This window comes from Pseudorca crassidens, chromosome 7 (genome assembly GCF_039906515.1).
Source record: "Pseudorca crassidens isolate mPseCra1 chromosome 7, mPseCra1.hap1, whole genome shotgun sequence".
Taxonomy (NCBI): domain Eukaryota; kingdom Metazoa; phylum Chordata; class Mammalia; order Artiodactyla; family Delphinidae; genus Pseudorca; species Pseudorca crassidens.
Window position 1 is genome coordinate 5,512,034 of NC_090302.1, and position 24,037 is coordinate 5,536,070.

The 24,037-nt window shown below is 54.2% G+C and overlaps 1 protein-coding gene across 3 annotated transcripts; it reads right to left on the reverse strand.

The window, feature by feature from the left end:
• Nucleotides 1-642: 642 nt before the first annotated feature.
• AIF1L (allograft inflammatory factor 1 like) lies at nt 643-23,516 on the reverse strand. 3 transcript variants are annotated; one of them, XM_067742936.1, is made up of 6 exons: nt 23,359-23,515; nt 23,118-23,179; nt 11,850-11,916; nt 9,241-9,282; nt 6,794-6,956; nt 643-3,430 (listed from the first exon to the last, which is right to left on the reverse strand). In XM_067742936.1, exons 1-6 carry the CDS (start codon nt 23,387-23,389, stop codon nt 3,343-3,345), a joined length of 453 nt encoding a protein of 150 aa, XP_067599037.1. In that variant the 5' UTR covers nt 23,390-23,515; the 3' UTR covers nt 643-3,342. The 3 variants fall into 3 exon arrangements, with proteins under 3 accessions (XP_067599037.1, XP_067599038.1, XP_067599039.1); XM_067742937.1 differs by lacking the exon at nt 9,241-9,282 and having other exon boundaries at nt 23,359-23,516; XM_067742938.1 differs by lacking the exon at nt 23,118-23,179 and having other exon boundaries at nt 23,359-23,492.
• Nucleotides 23,517-24,037: the final 521 nt, after the last annotated feature.

Consider the following 24,037-nt stretch of genomic DNA (forward strand, 5'->3'; position numbering starts at 1 on the left):
TACAGGAGTGTGGAAGAAAAAGGTTCTCAGAAAGTCGGGGGGCCGGGTTCTCGCCAAGGAGACCCTTACGTGTCTGAAGGCTGAAAGGGGATATTAAAGGGCCCCAGCGATCAGCTTTGTTTACTCGTTGGAGTAACAAGCCTGGAAACTGCGCGAAACACCGCGCAAAGACATCCTAGTCACCTAGCAGTTATCATTGCCATTTAATTGATGAGGCAGCTGGGAGCACAGAGAAGTTAAGAAAATTCCCCAATGCCCCTCAGTCAGAAAGTGGTGAAGGCTGGATTAGAATTCAGCCTTGCTGATTGCTGGCTATTACACAGTCCTACGTGGAGATTTTTGTAGTTGAATTATATTATAAATGCTCTAGGACAGAGATTCTTAACTTGGAGGCCATGGGTCAGCTCCGGGAGGGGGGGGTGTATTCTGCCACTTACTATTTGGTTTTCAGCAAACTGCTTCTCTGCTCCAAGCCTGCTTCTCATTTATCAAACTAGGATGATATAATAGAACCTTACTCATGGGGTTGCTGTGAGGAATAAAGGCACACAGGACACATTCAGTCGTGTCACTATATCAGCTAGCTCTTCTGAATTTGCTGACCCCGGAACCACCCCCAAAATACACCAGTCAAGACGTTGATAAGTTTGTCTGTTTTATTTCCAGTCCAGTACCACACATACTCAACACGCACCCGCACACACATACTGCATCCACTTGAACTTGCCCGACACACTCCTTCCTTTTGAATGGCAGGGACAGAGCCATACTCGGCAGTCCCCAAGCTGCTGGTTACATTAGTTAGATTTGGTCTTTCAGAAAGAAGACAGCTGAACTCCTAGAAGCTGAGCCCTTAGCCAGAGAAGTAAGAGTCCTAGAGCTAATAGCCACAACCTGAAATACATGCAGACCACACCCCCTTTCCAGGGACCACTCTTGAGACCCTCTCCCTCTGGAAGTTGAATTCCAAATGATGAAGGAGCTGGTAAAGTTTCCCCAGGACACTCCCCATCCAATGAGAGAACTCTTTCCTGCCCTTTCTAGAAGCTGGGGACACACCCACTTGCTCTCCTCCCTTAAGAAGGTTTCCTGCAGTCTTGTAAAGTGTGTAACCCGCTGAAATAAGCCTGGTTGGTTCTGTCCTCCTGTCTGAGTGAGGTACAGATACACTGACTATGATGGGTAGTCAAGGAAGGCATTACCTTGCTCAAAGGTCTCAGCCTGTCCCAGAAAGGAGAGGCAGTGGGAAGGGGTGGAGACAGGCAGTTGCTCACCTAAGGATCTCAGGAGAAAAAAAGAAAAAGGCAGGGGAGGGAGTGGAAGTGAGATTTTACGTGTACAGGGTGGAATGTTCTGCTGGGGTTTAAACTGCAACTAGGCTTATGCATTTGAAGTACCTTCTTAGGCCGAAGATCAGCCAGTCGTGGCCGAATAATCTCGTTCCTGAACTGGCCGAGACCAGTGGATTAACCCCACCTGGCTGTTTCCCCATCCCCTACCTGCTCCACTCCCTGCAGCTGCTGTAAAGTCAGCTCCTTGGCCTTGATTACAGGTCAGAGGAGTCACAGTGAGCTCCCAAGGGCTCCAGCGCCCCCCCCCCCACAGCTCTCCTCTTCAGGTTTGTGAAGGCTTCTCCAAGACCCTTGCCCAGTGTTGGGCCCAGTTAGGCCCCCCAGGATTGCCCTGCAGTCACCTCATATCCTCCTCTTTCCTAACTTTCATCACCTGGGTCAGACTTCCCCACTAGACTCTAAATTCCATGAGTCTGTCCATTTCACTACTGGGTTCTTAGCTCTTGGCCCCTAACAGGTGGTTAATAAACACGTTCAATGGATGAGTGCATCTAAGTCCTGAGTGGGCAGGGGAAGGGACTCCAGAATACAGGTGGGGTCAAGGCTGGGGTCCCTGCTGATGCTGCCTCGGAGGCACTGGGAAGGGTGAATCCTGGCCCAGGGCCTCGCCCAAGGGTTGACCTAGGAGACTGCCCCTCTCCGCCCCTTCCCTTGTTTTCATCACTGACTGAGGCATGGGCAGGGCATCTGAACACCTGGGCCCCGGTCTGGATCTTCCGTCTCCAGGTTGACCCCCGCCCTAGGGCAAGGCACTTAATCCCTGTGGGTCACCACAGTTTCCTCACCTGTGAACTGAGAGGCCTGGCCCAGCTAACCTACAGGGTGAGTCAGGGCTCTAAAACCCTAGTCCATAATAAAAAACACAGGTGACAATCTAGTCCCCAAGCTCAAGGTTTTGAGTGATTTGGAAACAGAATGATGAATTAGAGAGACACTGGACATGGCACACGTCAGGGCAAAGTGGGGGGACTTAAAGCTCATAATAGGTTGTCAATAATTACCTGTTGAATGACGGAGTGAGTGAACGAATGAACGAATGAATGGTGTAAGGAAGGTGTGAAGGCAAATGGGGAAGCAGAGTCAGGTTTCAAGCAGACTGGGATCAGAAAGGCAACCTATTTCTCAGCTCCTGGCTTAACAGTGGTGCTGCCTCTCTTTGCCGTGAGCATTTAAGTCCTCATCCTCCTATCCTGTAGCCCTCAACATCCTCCCTAAAAGGTGGGACTAGACTGAGCTGAATCCCCTCCCCCAAGGCCCCTGGACCCCCTCTGCCCCTGAAGCCCCAGCAAGGGTCAGGGGGAGCTGCACCCTTCCTCTGAGCTGCCTGTACATGTGTGGCCAGGGGGCAAGGCTAGAGGATTCCTCTGGAACCTTCCTGAAGGGCTCAAATTGCCAAGTCTCTCTCCTTCTCTCCTTCTGTCACCTCACTAAGGATAAGACGAAGTGTGGACTGAGAGGGGACCAGATGAGGAGGTGGGACATTGTGTGGCCACATCCTGGCCCACCCAAGAGCACTGGAACCACAGAGCTGTCCGAGGATACCCTAACGAGGCCCTGCAGCCTTATCCCGACTCCAGGGTCTTCTGAAAGGGGCAGAGGGCCTCACCAGGGCCAGGCCAGGGTACCAGGACTTAGCTCAGTGACCTGGAAGGACAAACAGTACCAGCTTCAAGTGCGGGAATCACAGGTTTCCGGTCTCCCTGTCCTGGCCCTGCACCCTCTGGTTTTTGGTTTAATGTCAGCCCTTCTGCACAGGGAGGGGAGATGCAGGGAAAAAGAGAAGGAGGCGATCTGGACTCCCCAACCCAGAGCCCCTTTAAGGCAGATAACTTGTGCTACACAAAGAGATCACTGACCCTGCTGACGAAAAAACAAACGCACAACGACCAAACAGAACAAATAAGACACATCGCAATGAGTCGAGAAGGGCAGTGAGATCAGGAGGGAGGCAGAGGAGTGGGGAGGGCGGGGCAGGTCCAGGCGGGGGTCCTCAGGGCAGGCTGGCAATGTCTCTCTCTGGAGGGGGGCCAACTGGCTTGGGGCTGCTCTCGTTGGCTTTTCCTTCAAACATCATGACTCTGGTTCAGAAACGGAGAAAAGAAAGAAAACACAAAACAGGATTAGGACTCCTTTCCTCGTCCAGGGAAAGATCATCCCAGCCCTCACATCTGCAGGGTCCTCCACAGAATGCCCTTGCATCCACTCTCCAGCGAGATTTTCCCAGAAGCCCATGCGGCAACTCCACAGAGGGGGCTGCTAGTCCCATTTTACAGAGGAGAAAGCTGAGACACAAAGGGGCAATGAGACTCGTCCGAGTCACACAGGCAGCCCGAGGCAGGACGACACTCACTCGAGACCTCGGACTTCTAGGTCATGCGCCTTCCCCTGAGCACACTGCCAGGAAGAAGCAGAGCTCGGCTGGGCCGTGGCTCTGCTCAAAACCCCTTCAGATCTTCAAAAACCTCCCACTACTCTGACAGTAAAATCTGGGCAGCAGAAGAGGATGGGGGTTCAAAGTATAGCCTCTGGAGGGAAACTGCCTGGATTTGAATCCCAGCCCTACTCCTTCCCAGCTGGTGACTGCTGCAAGACACTCAACCCCACCGATGCTCAATGTTTCCAACTGAAAGTGAGGATGTCAAAAGCACTTGCATCCTGGAGCTGTTCCAAGTGACAGTGCCCTTCACCCTCTGTACTCCCTCCCTGGGTGGGCTCCTTCAGTCCCTGGCTTTAAATCCCATCCAAAGTGTGATAGTCGGGCTTCCCTGGTGGCGCAGGGGTTAAGAACCTGCCTGCTAATGCAGGGGACATGGGTTCGAGCCCCGGTCCGGGAAGATCCCACATGCCGTGGAGCAACTAAGCCCGTGCACCACAACGACTGAGCCTGCTCTCCAGAGCCCACGAGCCACAACTACCGAGCCAGTGTGACACAACTACTGAAGCCCACACGCCTAGAGCCCGTGCTGCACAAGAGAAGCCACCGTGATGAGAAGCCCGTGCACCGCAACAAAGAGTAGCCCCCGCTCGCCGCAACTAGAGAAAGCCCATGCACAGCAACGAAGACCCGACGCAGCCAATAAATAAATTAATTAAAAAATAAAATTTAAAAAAACAACAAAGCGTGATAGTCCACAAACGGCTTACCTCTGAGCTCCAGATCTGCACAGCCAGTTCCCTCCTCAACCCCTCCCCTTGCGTGTCTAGGGGCTCTTCCAATTCAATACATCAAAACTGAGCTCAATTCCCACCTTCCCCCCTGCTCTTTTCTCAAAGCAAACAGCACCATCACTCAGTTAACTCAGACCCCAGACCTTACAACCATCAGACTCCTTGTTTTCTTTTAAACCTGGAAACAACCCTTCTAGCTCTACCTCCAAAATCACTCCCAACTCTGACAGCCCCTGCCCACCTCCACTACAGCCTCTCCAGGCTGAGAGCCTCATTTCTGACTTGCACAAGTGCACGAGCCTCCTACCGGCCTGCCTGCTGCCACTCTTGTCCCCACCGCAGTCGGAGGGGGCCTTTTAAAAGTCAGCTCCTAGCTTAGAATACTCCAATGGCATCCCTCCACGGCAGTACAAAATGCTAAATCAACCGTGGCCCACATCACCTGGCCCCTGCCCATCTCTGCAGACTCATCCTTCACTCACTGCACTCCAGACACACGGGCCTCTGTGCTATTCCTTGAGCGTAAGAGGGCCTCTGCACTTGCTGCTTCCTCTGCCTGGAATGCCTTCCCCTAGATATTCACATGGCTCGTTTCTTCACATCTCCCTCGCGCAGGAGGTCAGATGTCACCTGCTCAATGAGACCCTCTCTGCCTACTATGCCACCCCTCTCTATTCCTCTCGCCCACTTTATTTTTCTTTGTATTGCACTGTTGCAATCTGGTGTTGTGGTTTGTTTTTGTCTGTCTCTTTCCATCAGAATGTAAGTAATTCATGTGTCCCCAGCACCGAGCATAATTCCTGGCACACAGGTGGTGCTTAATAAATATTTGCTGAATGAATGAATGATTCATCTAAGGAGTCACTATGCAGACTAGATGGATCAGATTGGAAGTGCCCAATACATAGTAAATGTCCACTAAATCTTAGCTGTGGTTTTTAATAGCATCACCACTCTTATTGCTACCACCTGGCCTCTCAGGTGCAGCATGATCTGACCTGGACGGTTCTCCCACCACCCCTCCTGCCCCATCCCTCCCGACAATAAACACTCCAACCAGACCAGCCTGAACCGTGGGCTTACCAGCAGGTCACCCCGCTTCCCGCTTTGTAAAATGAGACAGGTATATTTTACATTGGTACATTTGAAGAAGTTAATCTTACAGATACACACCACTATATATAAAATAGACAACAAGGATTTACTGTGTAGCACAGGGAACTACATTCACTATCTTGTAATAAGCTATAATGGAAAAGAATCTGAACAAAACATGCATATGTATAACTGAATCACTTTGCTGTATACCTGAAACTAACACAATATCATAAATCAACTATGCTTCAATTTTTTTAAGAAAAAGTTAATCTTATCGCGTAAAAGCCAAGTGAGTGTCCTTTACAGCTTGAACACATACCATGGGACTCTCCAAGGAATTTCTCTGCTGCTCTCCAGTGGGGAAGTACCCGCAAAGTGTGACTTTGGTCACCATACACTAGGTGTTTGCCGTCAGCCAGGTACTGGGCTAGACGCTTCATATATATTATCTCATTAACCCTCAGGACAACACTTCATGCAAGATATTTATGACCGGGGCTTCCCTGGTGGCGCAGTGGTTGAGAGTCCGCCTGCCAATGCAGGGGACACGGGTTCGTGCCCCGGTCCGGGAAGATCCCACATGCCGCGGAGCGGCTGGGCCCATGAGCCATGGGCGCTGAGCCTGCGCGTCCGGAGCCTGTGCTCCGCAACAGGAGAGGCCACAGCAGTGAGAGGCCCGCGTACCGCAAAAAAAAAAAAAAAGATATTTATGACCATCTCTGTCTTATAGGTGAAGGAAAGTAATTTGCCCAAGGTCGTTTCAGTAGCAAGAAATAGCATCAAAATTTGAACGATACCTCCCTTTAGAGCCGGTTTTTGACTCTGTTATGCTCACAACCCCATGGGGTGGTAGAGTCACTCTACAAACAAGGAAGCTGAGGCTCAGAAGGTTTCAGCAGTGCATTTATCATCATCGTCACCATCACAGCCGGCCACTTACTGAGCACTGATTCTACCAGAAGTTCTGCTACAGGCTCATTTTGCCTGCAAGGTACATATTAATGTGACCATTTGACAAATAAGAAAATCGTGTTCATCAAAATTAAGCATCTTGCCCAGTAGATCACATAGTGAATTACCTCCTGGCTAGGGACTGGCTGAGACGCCCAAGCCAGGAGCCTCTCCACACACTATGACTGCCTCCAGAGGTCCCAGGAGAGGTGGGAGGTACTCACAGCTTGAGGACCGCCGACCGTTTCCCCAGCATCACGTTGACAAAGTCTCGGTAGGAGATGGTGTCGCTGAACCCGCCCGTCACCTCCGAGATCATCTTCTTCATCTCCAGGTGGGTCTTAGGGACCCCAAGCTTCTCCATCATCCTCTTTAAAGACATCAGGTCTGCCGGAGGAAAAGCAGAGCCGTTAAGTGGAGTCAGGGGGCCCGGCTGAGTGGGGAAGCTCCCCTCTGGCACCCCCATGCCCAGAACAAGCCCGGCAGGAGAGTCCATCCCTGGAGACTGCAGTCGACAGCTTTTCTCCTCCAGGGAGAATGAGCCCATCACATCTTCCCTGCTCTCTGAGGGGGCAGTATGGACTAGAGGTTAGGGACTTGGGCTTCTAAAGTCAGACAGACTTGGGTTGGAACCCAGCTCTGCTATTCTTGGCTGTGGGACCTGGGACAAACTACTTAACCTCTCTGAGCCCCTCCTCCCATCAGTGGTAAAATGGGTTGATGGGATCATCTGGAGCGAGGATGCAGCAGAAGCACCTGGCACACAGCAGGTGTCCAGGAACACAGCCTCTCTTCTTCATTCTGTTGTTCTCTCTGCTGCTGCCTAAGGTTCAGGTGACCGTGAGCCTGCAGCTCCAGCTACCCGGGAAGTCACGGCCCAGTGAGGTGGGGTCAGGGCGTCGGCCTGACCCAGGCATCAGGAGTCACTTTCCAGGGCGCGGTGGCAGCTTCTCCCCACCTGCCACTCCCACCCTGCGGTCCCTGGCTCCACCTCGCTGGAAGGGAGAGGATGCCAAGAACATCCCGCAGAGCAGGAAAACCAACAAAAGAACAAAATTCAAGAAAAACAAGGGAGGCACCAAAGTCACTACACTCCGAGGAGGTGGTGCCTCTGACCTCCTGGCTCCCAAGATCTGAGGCAATTTCCTTCGGATTGTTCCGTGAACAATGCGTCAGGTCAGCAAAGGACAGTGGGAGTGCGGGTGGAGCAAGGGGCCAATTTTAGGGTCAGGGGAGTAGTGGGCCAGCTCACCGGAGAGGCAGGGCCGGCACGACTGGTGCCAGACCCTTAGGTGCCAGGATGTCCAGGACATTTCAAAGAAAGCTGGGCAGTGTTCTACAGGAAGAAGTGAAAGGTCTCCTACACGCTGCTGGCCACACTCTAAATTGGCAAGACCTTTCTGGAAGGCAATTTGGCAAGATGCTTCAAAAGCCTTTGACCCAGAAGGTCTAATTCCTGAGGTTTACTCTAGAGAAATAATCAGCAATGTGGATAATGATTCATGTACAAAGACGTTCTTCACAGGATTATCAGTGAGTTAAAACCAGACATCATTTAAATGGGTGATACTAAGGCATTGATTGAATAAATTATAGTCTGTCCCCAAATGGGATATCATGCAGCCATTAATTATATTTTAAAAAAATGAATTATATGTCAAAATACTAACAATATATTGTACAAAATTTTAAAAGGAGGTCCTAAAATGGTATCGAACGGTGTTTGTGATTAGAACAAAGAATGGAAGGATATAAACCAAAATCTTTATCACAGTTATTTCTGGGAGGTGGGATTGTGGTGATGTATTTTTGTCTTTGTGCTTTGCTGTGATTGCCAAAACGTTTTAGGATGACGATGTATTCATTTGATACATCGCTTTAAGAAAAAAAGGGATAAAAATATTCAAAAAGGAGAAAAATGTGAGAAGACAGAGGAGGGGGAGAAACGCTGGAGGGAGAACCCACTCGGAAACCACAGGCTGGGATCTGGGCCCTGGCTGCCACTTAATGACCACATGCCCCAAGCAAGTCCTTTCACCGTTCTGAGCCTCGGTTTCCTCATCCGTACAATGGGAACAATTAAACCGACCTTGACCGTGTCATAACACTACTGGTGAAGGTCAAGGTATGGTCATGAACATAAGTGCCATGGAAAAGGTGTTTGTCACCCCTAGCGCCTGGACGGCAGGACACAATAAAGGTCTGCTGGAAGAGAGGACCAATGTCCATGGAAGGCCCTTGTCAACTGCAGGACAGTGTTCAAATGGAAGGACAGGCTTGGGGACAAAGGAAATGCCAGCCCCCTGGGCCAGGGTGGCAACAGCCTGAGCATCTCCAGCCCTGAGCTGGGTGGCACCTCTATCCTGAGTCCCGGGAGCACCTGGGGTGGGAGGCTGGGGTGTGGGCAGGGAGCTGGGGTCGGGGAGGGAAGCAGTGGGGAGAGGAGTTTGGGGGGCAGGAGATCCAGGGTGAAAGGCAGACAAGTTCAAGGCCAGCTTGGCTGGCCTGGCCCATCGGGGAAGCTTCAGTCGGTGCTTGTCATCCTCAAAATATAGCCCCAGGCCGCTCACCCATGCAGGCGAGTCAGTGGGGTTCTCTGGACGCCCACACCCCCTACCCACGGAGCACTCTCCCCCACCCCACCCGCCGGCTCACCCAAGGCCTCACTCACCAATCTCGCCCTCATTGTTCAGGTCAAACTCCATGTACTTCTCTGGAAATCACAGAGCAAAAACTGGCATTAACTGGGAAGGAGGGCTGCCCCCTGCAGGGTCCCAGGGACTCCCTTGAGGGCAGCTGGCTGGGTCCCCAGGGTGCCCACACCATCCTCCTCACCCCACGTCGGGGTCTTGACACAAGTCCCGTCATTCCTCTGGGGAAAACCATTGTCTCTGGGAAAAGGGCTTGCCCACCTGCATCACCTGCTCACAGGCACCATGGAGAAAGGTGCCCGGGGGCCACTCTGACCCTGTACCAAGAAGGGCAGCGGCTTCCCCCCAGGCCCCCAGTGTGGGCTGGCTGCATCCGAATCGGCTGTAAAGTGACCAGAATAAATTCCCGGCCCTGGAGATGCAGATCTGCAGGATCTGGGAGGCAGAAATTGGTGTGTTTTCAGAGTATCTCAGGCGATTCAGATGGGCAGCTAGGTGTGAGAACCCCCAATTTAAGAAGTCCCTGTAGTTCTGAACTTTTGGTGGCAGGGGGGCGGTCATGGCTACCACTGAGAATCTGATGCTCTCTCCGGAGAAGACCTGCCCTTGACTACAAAGCGACACATACAGTGCCCGGGGCGCAGAGACCCTCCCCGCAAACCTCACCTGCAGACTTTGAGTTAAACCTCCCTGATCAAGGGGTCGGAGCAACGAGCTTGGTGTCTCCTGACCAGGCAGTGGGGGCAAACAAGTCGTGCGGCCTTGAGTAGCCACAGGGTCTATTCTGCCCCAGCAGCCAGCACGAGAAAGCCAAGGTCCTGCCAGTGACCCTTGAGCCCAGGCTTGCCGCCCCTCTGCCTGGCATGTTCCTCCCGGGCATTCTCAGGGCCCCTCCTCACGCCTTCAGGGCCCCCAAGCCTTTTTAACTGGGCACCGTCAGTCACCCCCGCAAAGCACCTGCTACCATGACACACTTTCTACTTCCTTGCTCTCTCGTCACCACCCCTCCCCCACTAGGACACGGGCTCCTTTGGCCAGGGGCCGTCTTGTGTGTTCTCCATCGTGTACCCAGGCCCCAAATGGCCTGGTGCCTAGTAAGGCTCATTTGGAGATCAAATGAGTGAATGGTTTGAAACCTCCGTAGTCCCTTGGCTTCCAAGGTAACCTCCTGTGGTCCCAGGATGGACCCTTATCCTACAGCCCAATGAAGACAAGGAGAATGGTCGTTAGACCCCTGGGACCTCTGTCCCTCCTCTCAGAGCCACCTCTGAAGAGTGACCCTATTGGTATCCAGGGAGAAGGGAAAGGACTGGCCGCTCCTGCTTTGCACTGGGAGGGGGAGGGGCAGAGGGATGGGGCAGGGGAACCAGCCAGGGGTGGGCGTGTCTTCGTTCTAGTTCTTTTTTCTTTTCTTTTCTTCTCTTCTCTTTCTTTTCTTTCTTTCTCTTTCTTCCTTCCTTCCTTCCTTTCTTTCTTTCTCTTTCTTCCTTCCTTCCTTTCTTTCTTCTAGTTCTTTTCTTTCCTTCCGTCTTTCTTTCTTTCCCTCTCTTTCTCTTTCTCTCTCTTTCTTTCTTTCTCTTCCTTCCTTCCTCCCTTCCTTCCTTCCCATGTAAAAAGCACCATTGTGTAACGGTGACAAGCAGGGGATTTGGAGTGAAACCAATATGGGTATAAGCCCCAACTCTGCCATAGGTGAGCTGTGTGACCCCAGGCAAATGACCCCACCTCTCTGAGCCTGAGTTTCTTCATCTGTAAACTAAAGCAAGCTCCCACCATCTCCCTCCTGGCTGGATTGGGATGAGGCAGGAAGATCGCATCCCTGAACACAAGGTCACGCTCAGCAAATGCTTAGCCATTGGTGTCCTGCCTAAGGATGGCTACGTTATAAGCGGTCTGAAGAGCATTGGCAGGTTCCTTGCCCTGGAGCAGGGAGGGTGTCCACGTTGCCAAGACTCTGGGGGGGGGAGGGGGGACGCAGCCTGGAGGATGTTCACGTGGTCCCCCAGCGCGCCTAGGGCCCCCGCAGCGCGAGTGCATCTCCCGGACAGGAAAGGTGGGTCTGTCCCACTCCTTATGTGCACAGCTCCTCTCCTTTCGAGCCGCTGGCTGAGAACCAAGCGCCAGGGCCCGGAACAGAAGGACCTTTATGCCGCCCCCTCCCCGCGCGGACTCCCGGGCCCTGTTTTCTTTTCATCCTGTGCTGCCGAGATTCAATGGGCAGAAACTCTGCCCCCTGCCCCACTGTGGTGACACAAACGTCCATTCTCCGCAGGGGCTCCCAAGATGCTCCACCGCGCAGGGGGAGAGACAAGGGCTGCTACAAAGAGCTGATTGTGTGCTGGGGCCCCGGGAGCGAGCAGGGCCTGGGCAGGGGCGGGCAGGAGCCAACCTGAGCCCTGCTGGGCAGCAGAAGGGAGGGAAGGGCAGGGCCGGCCGGGGCCCGCAGGCGAGGGACGAGGGGCCTGTGCCCCCAGGCTGGGCATCCCGTCTCACAGCCCGTCGGGAAGAGGGGTATTGTGGATGCAACACGGGTGCAGCCTGCCCCTGCGGGCGAGGATTTGTATAAGGGGGTGGAGGGGCCCACCCAGCTCTCCTGGGGGGGGGGGGTGGGCAGCCAGCCCCAGCTCACCTTTAAAGGCTGCAAGTTTTTCCGGCAGGTTCTCTTCATCACTGTACTTCTGGTCACAGAGGAACTCCTACAGAGGAGAGAGGACAGCACTGAGCAAGGGGTCAGCAGGCAGAACTCACCAACACACAGGCCCACTGCCCATCGCCTCCTCTCCCGCCAGGTGGCTGGGCTTGGCCGCGCAGGGCAGTGGTAGTCCTGGCCTCCTGTCAACCCCCAGAGGCGGATGGGTACAATCCACCCCATGGGTAGGAAGTTTGCTCAGCAGCTGGGGGTGGGGCCCAGAGGTTCCGCTGTAGAAGACTAAACACCTTCAGTCAACCTCTGAATTACGGGTGCAGGGACCTGGGCTTCCCCCCAGGGCACCCCGGCTCCAAGATGCATGAAGCCATGAGCAACCAAAGACACGTGGCTTGGCCCTGGCATTAAATTCTTAGGTATGTGACCCTGAACAAACTGATCCCTCTCTGAATCTCTATTGCTTTATCTGCCAAATGGGTATAACTATCATAGCGTCTTCTTGCATGAGAATCCAAGGAGAGTGTTCAGTAAGCAGCAACTGCTATATTATTATTATTAGTCTCTCTCTAGTCAGAAAATAACTGTCCACTGCTTGAGAGGTCACTTACCCTCTCACCTGTGTCCTCACCTGTAAAACAGGGCCCACCTTCCCCTCAGATGCTTGGAGAGACTCAAATGAGTCTTTTCAGAACCAGATGGAGTTGAGAGGAGATGGGAAGGGACTAACAACAGCCCCCAGAACGAAGCACTAACCCACATGGTCGCTCCGGATCTCTCAGTGGGCCCAAGAGGTGGCAACTATTATTACTCCCATTTTACAGATGAGGAAACTGAGGTTCACAGAGCCAGAACTTCAAGTTAGCTCAGTCTGACTTTAGAGCCTGCATCTATCTTTAACCCTGACACTTAAAGATGGGCAGGGAGCAGGTACTCGCCCGGCTTTAAAACAAAAAACTAACAGTTAGCACTTGCTAGGCTGGGCGCAGTGGCCAGGTATCTTACTTGCCTTGTTGCTAATCTTTAAGCGTCCCTAGAACCTGCATTCAGATGAGGAAACAGAGGGTGTGTTCCCATCCTGGCACCAGAGTCCACAAATCCCCTCTACTTCCCTGGACCTTGCTTTCCTCATTGAGTCAACTGACATGGCTGTGACTCCTTCATTCCTTCAACAGTTTTTGAGGAACCACAGTATACACTGCTCTATTCTAGGCATCCAGGGAGCAGGTGAGACCAAGGTGAATAAGACAAGGTCCTTATCCTAAAGGATAATTTTAGGATAAATTTAAATTTTATCCTAAAATTACAGGAAGTCCCTGTTTAAAATGACGTTAGGGACTTCCCTGGCGGTCCAGTGGTTAAGGCTTCACACTTCCACTGCAGGGGACACGGGTTCGTTCCCTGGTCGGGGAACTAAGATTCTGCATGCCACGTGGCACGGCCAAAAAATAAATAAATAAAATAAAATAAAACAAAACAAAATGATGTTAAATGTTATCTAGGTCTAACTAATACACAGTTTGAAGGACCCTTCTGCCCCTCCCTAATCCAATTTCTTTTCCTTCCCAGAGGTAATCATTATGCTGAACTTGGTTTTTCTACCATTCTCTTGAATGTTTTTCCTACTATGACCAGGCCAACCAAAGACATCTTATAAGTGAATTTTGAGGGGTTTAAAAAAATTCTAATTCTAAATTTTAGAACATTCCATACAAATATGTACTTGTAGTTCAATAAATGATCTTTTAAATGAAAAAAAATTTATCTGGGTCAATCACTCAATATGTTTCTAAATTCCTGCCGTCATTTCCCACTAAATGATGACCAGGTCTGTACTTACACATCTCCTAGGACAGGGAACTCACTACCTCTCCAGTCACTGTAAATGGAAGGTAGAATGGGACAATGACAAGAACCTAAGTGAGGATGAAGCCCTCTGGGTTTGGATCCTCAGCCCCCTCCTTACTAGCCGTCAAAGGGGCTCACGGGTACCCACCTCCTCAGGCACCTACCCCTCAGTCGAGACAACCCACTGCGGGCAGTTAGCACCTGGCTCGAGCGTCCGTGCTCAGTAAACAGTAGGTACAATTCCGTGTAGGGCAGAATCTGATCCCTTCCAGGGTTCAAGTTCCTCCACACTAACTCAGCACCCTTTGACTGAGTAGAAGGAACCCCCCGCCAATGTGGCTTCCCTCGCTGGGTCAGGGGGCCTCTGATAGCCCCCTTGCTTTTGGCAGGCACTATGTTATCCCATTCAATCCTCACAGCCACTGTTATCTGATTTTACAGGTGACAACAGGAGGACCAGAGAGCTAACAACATGTCCAGGGTCCCCAGGTCCTGGGGAAGCTCAGGGTTGGTTTGGAACCTGTGTCCATCAGACTCCAGGGCCCATGGGGTCCAGCTGGCTCGGCCACAGCCTCACTCAGAGCCTCATTACCGTGTGCCATGCACAGCCCTGCCTGCGCTTAGCTCCACGGAGCTGGAACCTTCCCCTGCAGCCTGGAAGGCTGCCCTCCTGTCGGCTGGCTCTGTCTGTCCTTCCCTTCCTCTTGGCTTCCTCTCGTAGGTCTTCTCCACTGAGGCCCCCACCCCCATTCCCTGACCAAAAGTAGGGCAATTAACTCTTATCTGTGACCCTGAGCAACCCAGGCACCTCCTGGGGTCACAGATCCCATATCTGTCCAGCGGAGGTACAAATTGGCCAATGGTTCCCAGACTCTGGGGTGAAACAGAAAGAAACGTTTCCAAAAAAAACACAAAAGCGTGGGGGAAGGTGCTAATACTGGGCTTTCAAGATTTTATTTTGCCAAGTAAAGACTTTAAATGATGACCATGGACTGTTGCCACGAGTTCAGAAAAGGATATTTCGTAAAAGTAGGAACTTCACCATCTCCGAAGTTTTAACTAGAACCCATTTAGCCTACGTTCAACTCACCACATTGTCCCTATGTTCCCTTCACTTCACCACATTAGGAACTGGAAAGCCTTCCTGGGGAGGCACAAGAACCCAGGTAAGGCTCAACATCTGGGAACCTCTGGGGAAAGACCTGGGGGTCCTCCAAATTCCCAGGCTCTGGTGGACCCGAAATCCCGCACCAGCCTGGAGCCTGTCTGTAATAGACACTGATCACCTCTAGGGATCCAGACAGATTGGGTTCGAGGGGTAGGACATGGTCCTGGGTCTTGGAGACAAATGAGACACAGACAGAGACAGACAAGAGCTCACAGGGTGCTTGATAGCCACACCCCTCCCTGGACCTGACCCCAGGACCGTGCGCTCGGCAGCCCCGGGGCTTCCAGGATTATTGTCTTTTCGCTGATGAAGCCGGTTTTCTCCTTAGCACCAATCACCATCTAACATGGTATTTCATTTTTGTCCCCAACTCCCCACCCCTCTCCACCAGAGTGGGTGCCTCAGCCACCCTGACCTCCCTTCTATGCCTCTCCCATGCCAGGTGTGCTCCCACCATGGGACCTTTGCTCCAGCTGTGTGCCCTGCCTGGAGCGCACATATCTGCATGTCACCTCCTTCAAGTCTTTACTCAACTGTCACCATCTCAATGAGGCCAACCCCATCCACTCTGTCCACTGGAGTCCCCTCCTCCACTTCCAGTCCACCTTAAGATAACACCTTTTATACCATGATGAGTCATCTCCTAACACAATTTACAGTGTAATTGCTTATTAAGGGTGTTGTCCATTATCTGTCTTCCCCTGCTGGGTTCTGCATAGTAGGTGCTCAATAAATATCTGCAGGAAGGGTCAATGGATTGAGACTCAGAAAGGATGAACAACTTGCTCATCAAGGAAGCACAGCTCACAGGTGGCTGAGCTGGGATTCAGCTCCACTGCAGAGGCTGCTTGGGTTCCCTCCCTGCAGAGAGCTGGGGAGTAGAAGTGACCCAAGGAAGTGGGTGTTGGAAGGATGCTGAGAGGAGGCAGGTCCTTGGTCACAGGACACATCCAGGAGGATGTGTTTACTGCCTCTGCCCCACGGATGCCTAGCACCCAGCAGTGTCCAGCGTACAGTAGGTGCTCAATAAACATTACCGAATGAATGGAGAATACTGCCGTTCAGCCCAGAATGACTTTCTCCACTCTCAGCCCTGCAACGGAAAGGCAGCTTTGCAAATGCATGTGTGTGTGTATGACAGAGGCTGGAGAGGCCTCAGAGATTGGAAACACACATTTCCTTAGAGCCAACAGAGACAAATGCTTGAGCCACAGAGTGACCGGGGGTGGGAGAAGCAGCTGACTCGTTCACGTGTGGGTGGGCAGCTGTGTGGACCAGGGGGCCGGGGAGGCAGGAAGGCGGGTGGCAGGCACAGGAGCTCCACTGGCTGGGCTGCCAGCTCCCACCCCACCTCCGAGCTTTGGATTCCTGGTTCCTGCTCATGCACAGCCCACAGCTTCCTCCCTCCAGGGGTCCTCCCCCCATATCCTAGCTCAGCCTCAGGGCACAGCCACGCCCACTGGGCGGATCCCTTGTACCCGCCCCGCCCTGCCCTAACTCTGGGCCCCCAGGCAGAGGAGATGGAGCTAGAAGTCACTCCAGATGTTTGGAAGAAAAACAAAAACAGAAACAAAAAGAGGGCAAACTGGAGCCAGAATGCCTAGGTCTGAGCACACTTAGTGCTGTGTGAAAATGACTTCATTTACCTATGCCTCAGTATCCTCATCTGTAGGAAAGATAAAAGTATTAACCACATAGGCTTGTCCTGAGAATTACAGTACGTAAGCAAACAGATCTAAAGTGCTTAACACAGTGCCCGGCACTTAGTAAATGTTAAATAAATGTTAGCCATTTATTATTATTATCGGCTAACATCTATATACATTCAGTCCACTTACAACCCACAGCTCATCATCCAGACCATCACTGACTATTAAATAGATTAGGAAGGAAACCCCTCCCCTAACTTAGGCTGGTTATGGTTGCTCTCTCTCCTTTTTGGGTATTCCCATTTGACAGATGGGACAACTGAGGCCCAGAGAGGTTGCTCAACTTACTAAAGATCACAACGTTTTCACAATTCAAGGTCTATCTCCCTTCACCATCCCAGCTCCCTCCCTGCCCCAAACAAGGCCTGGCCACAGGTTTCTGGGCAAAGAAAGTCAATACTGGGAGTTACCTTTCCTCTTGGGCAGAAAGATGTTATTCCAGAGGCCAGGGAACCACTTTATAGCCCTCTAGGGGCATGGGGGTGTGTGTAGATGGTTTATTCTAGCCCCTCTCCCACTCCAACCCACCGTCCCAAAAGACAAGTTTTTCAGGCTGTAGAAACTGCTGTCAGGGCCTCCAGGTATGAGGGATGCAGGGGTCCCCTGGGCTCTGAGAGTGGCAAGTCTAGAGGCCTTGGTGGCCTGGTCAGTCCCTGACAAAGAACCAGGAAATGCAAGCAGGGAGGAGCCTGGGGTTGAAAACAGGAAGCTCTGAACCAGGCAGTCACTTCTCAAGCCAGTGTCCACAGGCCAGGCCCAGGGAGGTGGCAGAGCTGTTCCAACATCCACCCAGTCACAGAACCCAGAAGGGACTCCTCAGAGCATCCGGCTTGCTCTCTTTGTCCAACAGCTGGGGAAACTGAGGCCCAGAGGGCAAGGTCTTGATGAAACCATCCTTCCTCTAGGCAAGTACAGGGCGTGCAAGGCAGAGGGACAGGGCAGGGAGGTTGATTCGGGCTGCCAGGGTTCACATCCCAGCTCCAGCACTTACTAGCTCTGTGGCCCTGGGCGACTTGCCTTACCACTCTGGGCCTTAGTTTCCTCATCTGCAAAATGGAATCATAAAGATAGAACCTCCTCACTGGGTTGGTGTAAAGATTAAATGAGCGAACTGCATAGAAAGAGCCTGGCTCCTAGTATACTTACTAACGGTTAGCGATTATCATTGTGCGTTTGGATCGCCCAAACTCAAGCCACACCGAGAGACAACTCTTGGGGAAAGGCAGAGAAGAGACCCACCCACAACTTTCTTTGTCCCCTACTGTGCCACGAAGTCCTCCTGGTGAGTCTTGACCCCCTGGTCATTCCTCCTCGAGGACAAACTTTGCTTTGTCCTTGGATACCTATGGCTGAACTGGTCGTGACTGGCCATCCACGGAGGACAGAGTGCACCCATCTCAGCCCCGAGGGACGGTGCCTGCAGCTGCACGGGCTCACTGCTGCCTCTCTTGGTCATCTGCAACCTCCGATGCACATCAGAGACTCCCCCCACCCCCTGAGAGCCCCGTCCAAGTGCTCATGACCAGGAGGGGCTATTTCCCCAACCAGCAGAGGTTGGCAGCCCCTGCTGTGTCCTGGCCTCCAGACCTTTGCCACCTGCCTGCACCCCCCAACGCCCACCCTGACTTAACTCTCTTTCTGGGCTGGTACCTCTAGCACCTGCTCCTGGCCCTCCAGGCTTGCCTTTATGAATTAGCCGCAGCAGAATTTTAGGGCTGGCAGATAAGCACCATCTCGGAGGCCATCCAAGGGGCTGGTGGCTGAAGCCTTGGGGGAAAACCCCAAGGACAGGCAGCACGATGCCTGGCCGTGTGGCCTCTGATGCAGCCCACAGGCTCTTAAAGGGCCAGGGCCAGGCCATAGACGCCCGGCCCGGTGCCTGGCGTGTAGCAGGAGCCTGTAACGTGCACCCACGAGGACAGCAGGCTCACATTCCCCACGGCAGCTCTGGGGCCTCATCCGGACGCTGTGCCCTCGCCAATAGATGGGGCAGCTGGAGAAAAACACCCCCACTGACTACACAAATGAAGCAGACCCTGCAGAAATTCCATCTCCAGCTTCCTGCGACATGGCCACACCGAGGTCGAGACTGGTTGGACCTGCGGGGACACTGAATCCTCAGAAGCTCACGTGGCCCCTTATCACCATCTCCCTTATAATATATTAAGGAAGAGCAAGAGAGACGGGTGCCCGGCGATGCCAGCTGGGCACATTCACCTGGGCAGGGACAGGGTGGCACTGCCAGTACACAGGAAAAGAGACACACCTGTGTAGTGCCTGGGTCAGGTCTCAGAGGTCCCCCACTACTGGGGGAAGGGCTGGGGACAAGCCTCACCCCAGGTAGAGATATCCAGCCTGCCGTACCCAGTTCTTCCCAGCACAGGTGCCACGTGGGTTCTGAAATAACCATCAGGCACCGAAATGCTACAGGGAATGCTGAGTGCCCTTCATTCGACCTAGGACGGCTGAGAGGGCAGGACAGTAGCCAGAGATCCTTATCCACATAAGCAAGAGAGGCCTGTGTCACAGCGAGGCCACAGCCACCTGGTGGACAGGGGCCAGGGCGGGCCAGGGGCAGCGTCCGGAGACAGAATCCCGGCTGTGTCACTTCCTGGCTGGGTGACTTCACCTGGCTGAGCCTCTGTTTCCTCATCTGTAAAATGGGAGGCTTAGTAATCCTTGTCTCATGGGGAAGTTTACAGACTCTGGCTGGGCATCTATCTAATCCAGTGTTCCATTGAGAGGAGTCAGTGAGATGATTTACGTCAAGTGCCAGGTCCGGAGCAAAGGCACCACTCATGCTGTTTTGTTAAAGAACCTGGCCTCTGGCGGGTGCAAAGCCATGGCTCTCACCATCCTCCAGTGTCTTCCTGCTCCATTCCAAGGCTAAGGGCACTCTGAGGGGCACCCACCCAGCCCCACAGCTTCCCCCTGTCCCTGTGGGAAGCTGGAGGGAATTTGTCCCGTTGCCATATAAGGCCGGCCCCGGCTGGCCCGGGGTCACCTGCCATGCCATCAGGGCGCGGGGAATGTCAGCTATGTGGGGGAGTAGGAGACGCGCGCTGGTCCTGCCCGCTCCAGTGGTGCAGAGCACGCGCGCGCACGCACGCGCACGCGCACACACATACAGCCCGGAGGTGGGGCGGGCACATACAGAGGAGCCCCAATCAAGGCCAGAAATGGAGAGAAGAGCCTGGGTTCAAGTGTGGCTGTTTAAACCCAGGCAATTTACTCAGGCCCTCTGACGTCTCCTGCAAAATGGGAACAGACACTCGCAGGGTTGGAGTGCACATCCGACGAGATAATGTCTGAAGCACGCCTGGCACACTGCCTGGCACACGCCAAGGGCTCAGAAAATGAGAGCAAAATCTAGAGTGAAACCCCAAAAAAGTGCGTTTTCATACAGTTCCGCCAGGACCTTTAGGTCCACCCAAGTCCCCTTCTATTTTGACTCCTGAATCCCTTATAAGCACAATAGCCAAGACTGAGCTACCCCACTGCCCTCTGGAAGCTGGCCCATCCCAGCGGGGAGAAAGGCCCCAGAGGAACGGTTGGCCCAGAGAAGCCTCCAGAGCTCATAGCCAGGCTGGGCTCTGCCCCAGGCAGCAGCCACAGTGGTGCCCAAGCACATACAGTGAGTCACGAAGCCCCATCCTTCACGCCTTCTGGCTTCCACGGGACCACTGGGGCAGCCGTTCAGCCCAGCCCCCCGGAAGCCCCCCTCCAGTGGGGCAGTGAAGCTGCAGCCCAAAGGCAGGCAATCTGGACTGCCAACGTGGTTCCCTCCAGAATCCATCCACCCAAGGGAACTTCCACCATGGCCGTGGCCGTGGGTAAAACCGACTCAGACCCTCAAACACAGCGACTCCCTGAAGTGTCTGCAAGGAGCTTCCGTCTGTTCATCTCCTCCGATTGTTGCAGGGACTTAGAGCAGAGCAGGGGTCTCTGCTCCCATTTCAGACACGGGAAGATAAGATTCTGCCCGACAAAGGGGTCTGGTCCAGGCCGAGCAGCCAGTCTACCTCAGACCTTGCCCCTGGGTTTCCACTCCCACACTTTTAAGTCCCAAACAAACCAATGATAGCAATCAAGACAGCAGCCCGCTCTCCTGTGTGCTTTACATAGATTATCTCCGCCGCAAAATCACAACAAACCTGCTACCATCATCTCGAGTGGCTTGCCCAAGGTCACAGAGCCAGTGAACAGCCCCCTCTGCCCATGACTCTAAACTGTGGTGGGGCCACCCTGACCTGCTGTGGTGGGAAGCAGCTCAAGCTTCTGGTTTGAGCCTCCTTCCTCCGGGAGCCCAGAGCCTGGGTCCCAGCAACCTGACAGTAGCCCGGGCTCACACGGTGGGTCTCAGAGTAGCATCCAGTCAGGGAAAGGACGCTAGGCTGGAAGCTCTGTCACCGGCTTCGGTGTGGCCTTGGCCAGCTGCTTGCCCTCTCTGGGCGTTGGGGTCCCGAGGTGGTTGGACACAGCCCCCTCTTGTTCACCTTCCCCAATCTCAGCGCTATCCAGCCCAGCCCCAGAGAGCCACAGCCCCTCCCCTTTCTGAGCCAAGCCAGTACACCTCCCAAAACAGCCCTGTGGCCTCACCTCCACACCCCACCTAATCCCCCCATCCCCCCAAGGGCAGTGTTGGCATGGAAAGTCCCACACACTCTCAGCTCCTCTGGTCTGTCCAACTACAATCCCCTCTCCCCCATCTCCAGCTGTCTCTGGCCCGGGGTCCTCTGGCTGTGGGTGGATTCAACTGGCTTGGAACCCAGCCTGCTGAGTGGCCCAGGGGGCTGTATGAGGTCAGGGTTCCAGGCTCCTGTCCAGAGGACCAAAGCAGCCAAGACCAAGGCTGAGCTGGCCGCAGAGTGAACTGGGGGGGAGCCCAGCAGCCTGGACCCCCGAGAGCCCCAGCCAGACGCCCAGGCTCCCTTTCAGCTGTGCTCAAGATGGCACTAAGAGGCCAGATGAGGATGGCGATGAGGAGGCCAGAGTTTACCTGGAGGGACCCTGGGGTCCCCAGAACCTCCATGGGACTCCACGGCCAGTGGAATGAAACCAGGCAGGCTGCCTAGCTCTAGGCAGTCCAAGGAAATCAAGGAGCGAATAAAGACTGCAAGCCCCTGTCGAGAGTTATACTACAACCGTGCTGCCAACCGTGGACCCACCTCCACATGGACTCCACCAGGGCCCTGCTGACTTTCCACTGTGGGACTCTGAGCTGGGTGCCCAGTGGCCCGGGGGAGCCTGCAGGGGAAATGTCCAGCCTTGTTTCAGTGGGCATGATTCTGCAACCAGTTAGAAGGAAACCTGGAGACATCCTCCTCAAGAAGTATCCTAGTACCATCCATGGAGGTCTTCTCTTGTGCTAGGTGCTGGACCAATCACGTAACATGCCTTCCCTCATGGAGCCCTCACGGAGACCCCGGCTCTGTGATGAGAGGTCCTCGCTGGGGACCACAGAGCTGGTACATAATGGAGACCAGATCTGAGCCCCAGTCTTGCTGTGCTGCCTTTGAGTTTTGGCCAATCCAGGCAGGCCCTAACAGTTTTCCATATCTTCTAGAATTTAAATGGTGGGTTTTTTTTTGTTGTTTGTTTTTTTGTGGTATGCGGGCCTCTCACTGTTGTGGCCTCTTCCGTGTGCTCTGGACGCGCAGGCTCAGCGGCCATGGCTCACGGGCCCAGCCGCTCCGCGGCATGTGGGATCCCCCTGGACCGGGGCACAAACCCGTGTGCCCTGCATCTGCAGGCAGACTCTCAACCACTGCGCCACCAGGGGAGCCCATTTGAATGGTGTTTAAGCAAAGGTCTAAAACGTCCCATTGTGTGCCTGGCAACAGCCGGATGGATTTCTTTTTAGAAATCCACTAGGATCAGGATGAAAAGCACCAAGTCTCTAAGGCAACCTTTCCTAAAAGCCTGAGTGAGAAGGAGTTGTGTGTGTGTGTGTTTGTGTGTTGGGGGGTGGGGAGAGGCAGGAGGCCAACCTTTTATTGGGTGGAGCGAGCACTGGCCTGTGAGTCTGGAGCCTAGGGTTCTAACTGCAGCCTGACCCAGACTTGCTGTGCCATCTAGGGGCAGCCCCCTCACCTCTCTGAGCCTCTCTTCCGTCCCTTGCTGTAAAACTGGGAATTACTCGAGACATCAGGGGTCTCTTCCAGCGCCAAGTCCCTGCAGCTGGTCCCAGGCCGGCTCCTGGGGAGCCCGGGGCCGGTGGGCCAGGCTGGCATCAGAGCTCCCGGGAGGGCCCTACCTCCCTAGTCTATGAGTAACAACTTGCAACCCGAGACCAGAGGGTGGTGGACGGGGTGGAGGGGGACCTACCTGGAGGCACAGGGAGGGGGCTGGAGGAAAGAAATCGGGGGAAGCCCGGGTGAAGGAGAGGAAGGGGAGTTGATTTTGCGGCAGGCACAGCCGCGCAGACGGAGGTGGGACCCGCGGAGCGCTGGGAGCTTTAGGGCCGACTCGCCAGCTGCCCTCGGAGGCGGCGGGGCTGGAAAAGCGAAGGCGGCGGCGCGCGCTTACCCGGTTGATCTCGGCCAGCCTCCTCTCCTGCCGGGCTTTGAGCAAACCGAACGCTTTCCCTCCTGGAGGAGACAAAGAGGCGGCCGGGGAAGCGGGGGTCTCCCCGGGCCGCGCGCCCTCGGCTCGCGCCCGCTTCCCGCGCGCGGCAGACCCCACCGACCGCCCCGTGCGCACAGGTGGCGGGCGGGGGACACCGGGTGTGGGCAGGGGCGCGGGACAGCGTGGGGACAGCGGCGCCTACCTTGGAACCTGTTGCTGAGCGCGACCGACATGGTGAGCACCGGGCTTCCGCCGGCTCGGGGCTTCGCGACCGCGGCGAGGACGAGGAGGAGGGGCGGGCGCCTGGTCCGAGCTCGCGCGGCGTGTGGCGGTGGGACCGAGGGGCGGAGGGATGGCGCGGGCGGCCGGACACTCCCCTCCCTCCCACCCCTCCCGACCCGCCTCCCCTCTCCTCCCCTCCCCGCCGCCCGGCATCAAAGCGGCTATTATGCTGGACGCCGAGCCCGCCGCCGGCCCCTCTGCTGGAGGACGCGGAAAACGCACGGCGCGGGGGCCGCCTGTGAGCACCTCCCTCTCCGCTCCTGCAGGAACCTCGACCAGTCCCTTCCCGCTCCGGGCCGCGGTTTCCCCTTAAACAGACCGTGGACGACCTTAGTACGCACTTCGTGAGATGGCTATAAAGATCAAATGCGGGTCCCAGCTGCCGGGAGCTGTAACGTGCCTTTCGCCTTTTGCGCAGCACGCACTTTTGGAAGGGAGGCCTAGGTTCCCAAACTTTACTCTGAACTCTTGAAAGATGAACAAACTTTTAGTTTCTTGAGAAAATGCATAATGACAAAGTGCCTCTAGGGTATCAGTGGCACTTGAAATCAATTAGAACGAATTAGTGTTTTGTTAATAAAACCTTTTTTCTCGAGCGC

Excerpts from the sequence above, each read along its gene's own strand:
- AIF1L (XM_067742936.1), bottom strand. The coding sequence starts at position 23,389 with ATGTCGGTCGCGCTCAGCAACAGGTTCCAAG. Across the intron at positions 23,180-23,358 it reads GCTCAGCAACAGGTTCCAAG|GAGGGAAAGCGTTCGGTTTG; the intron begins GTAGGCGCCGCT and ends TGTCTCCTCCAG. Across the intron at positions 9,283-11,849 it reads AAAACTTGCAGCCTTTAAAG|AGAAGTACATGGAGTTTGAC; the intron begins GTGAGCTGGGGC and ends TGTGATTTCCAG.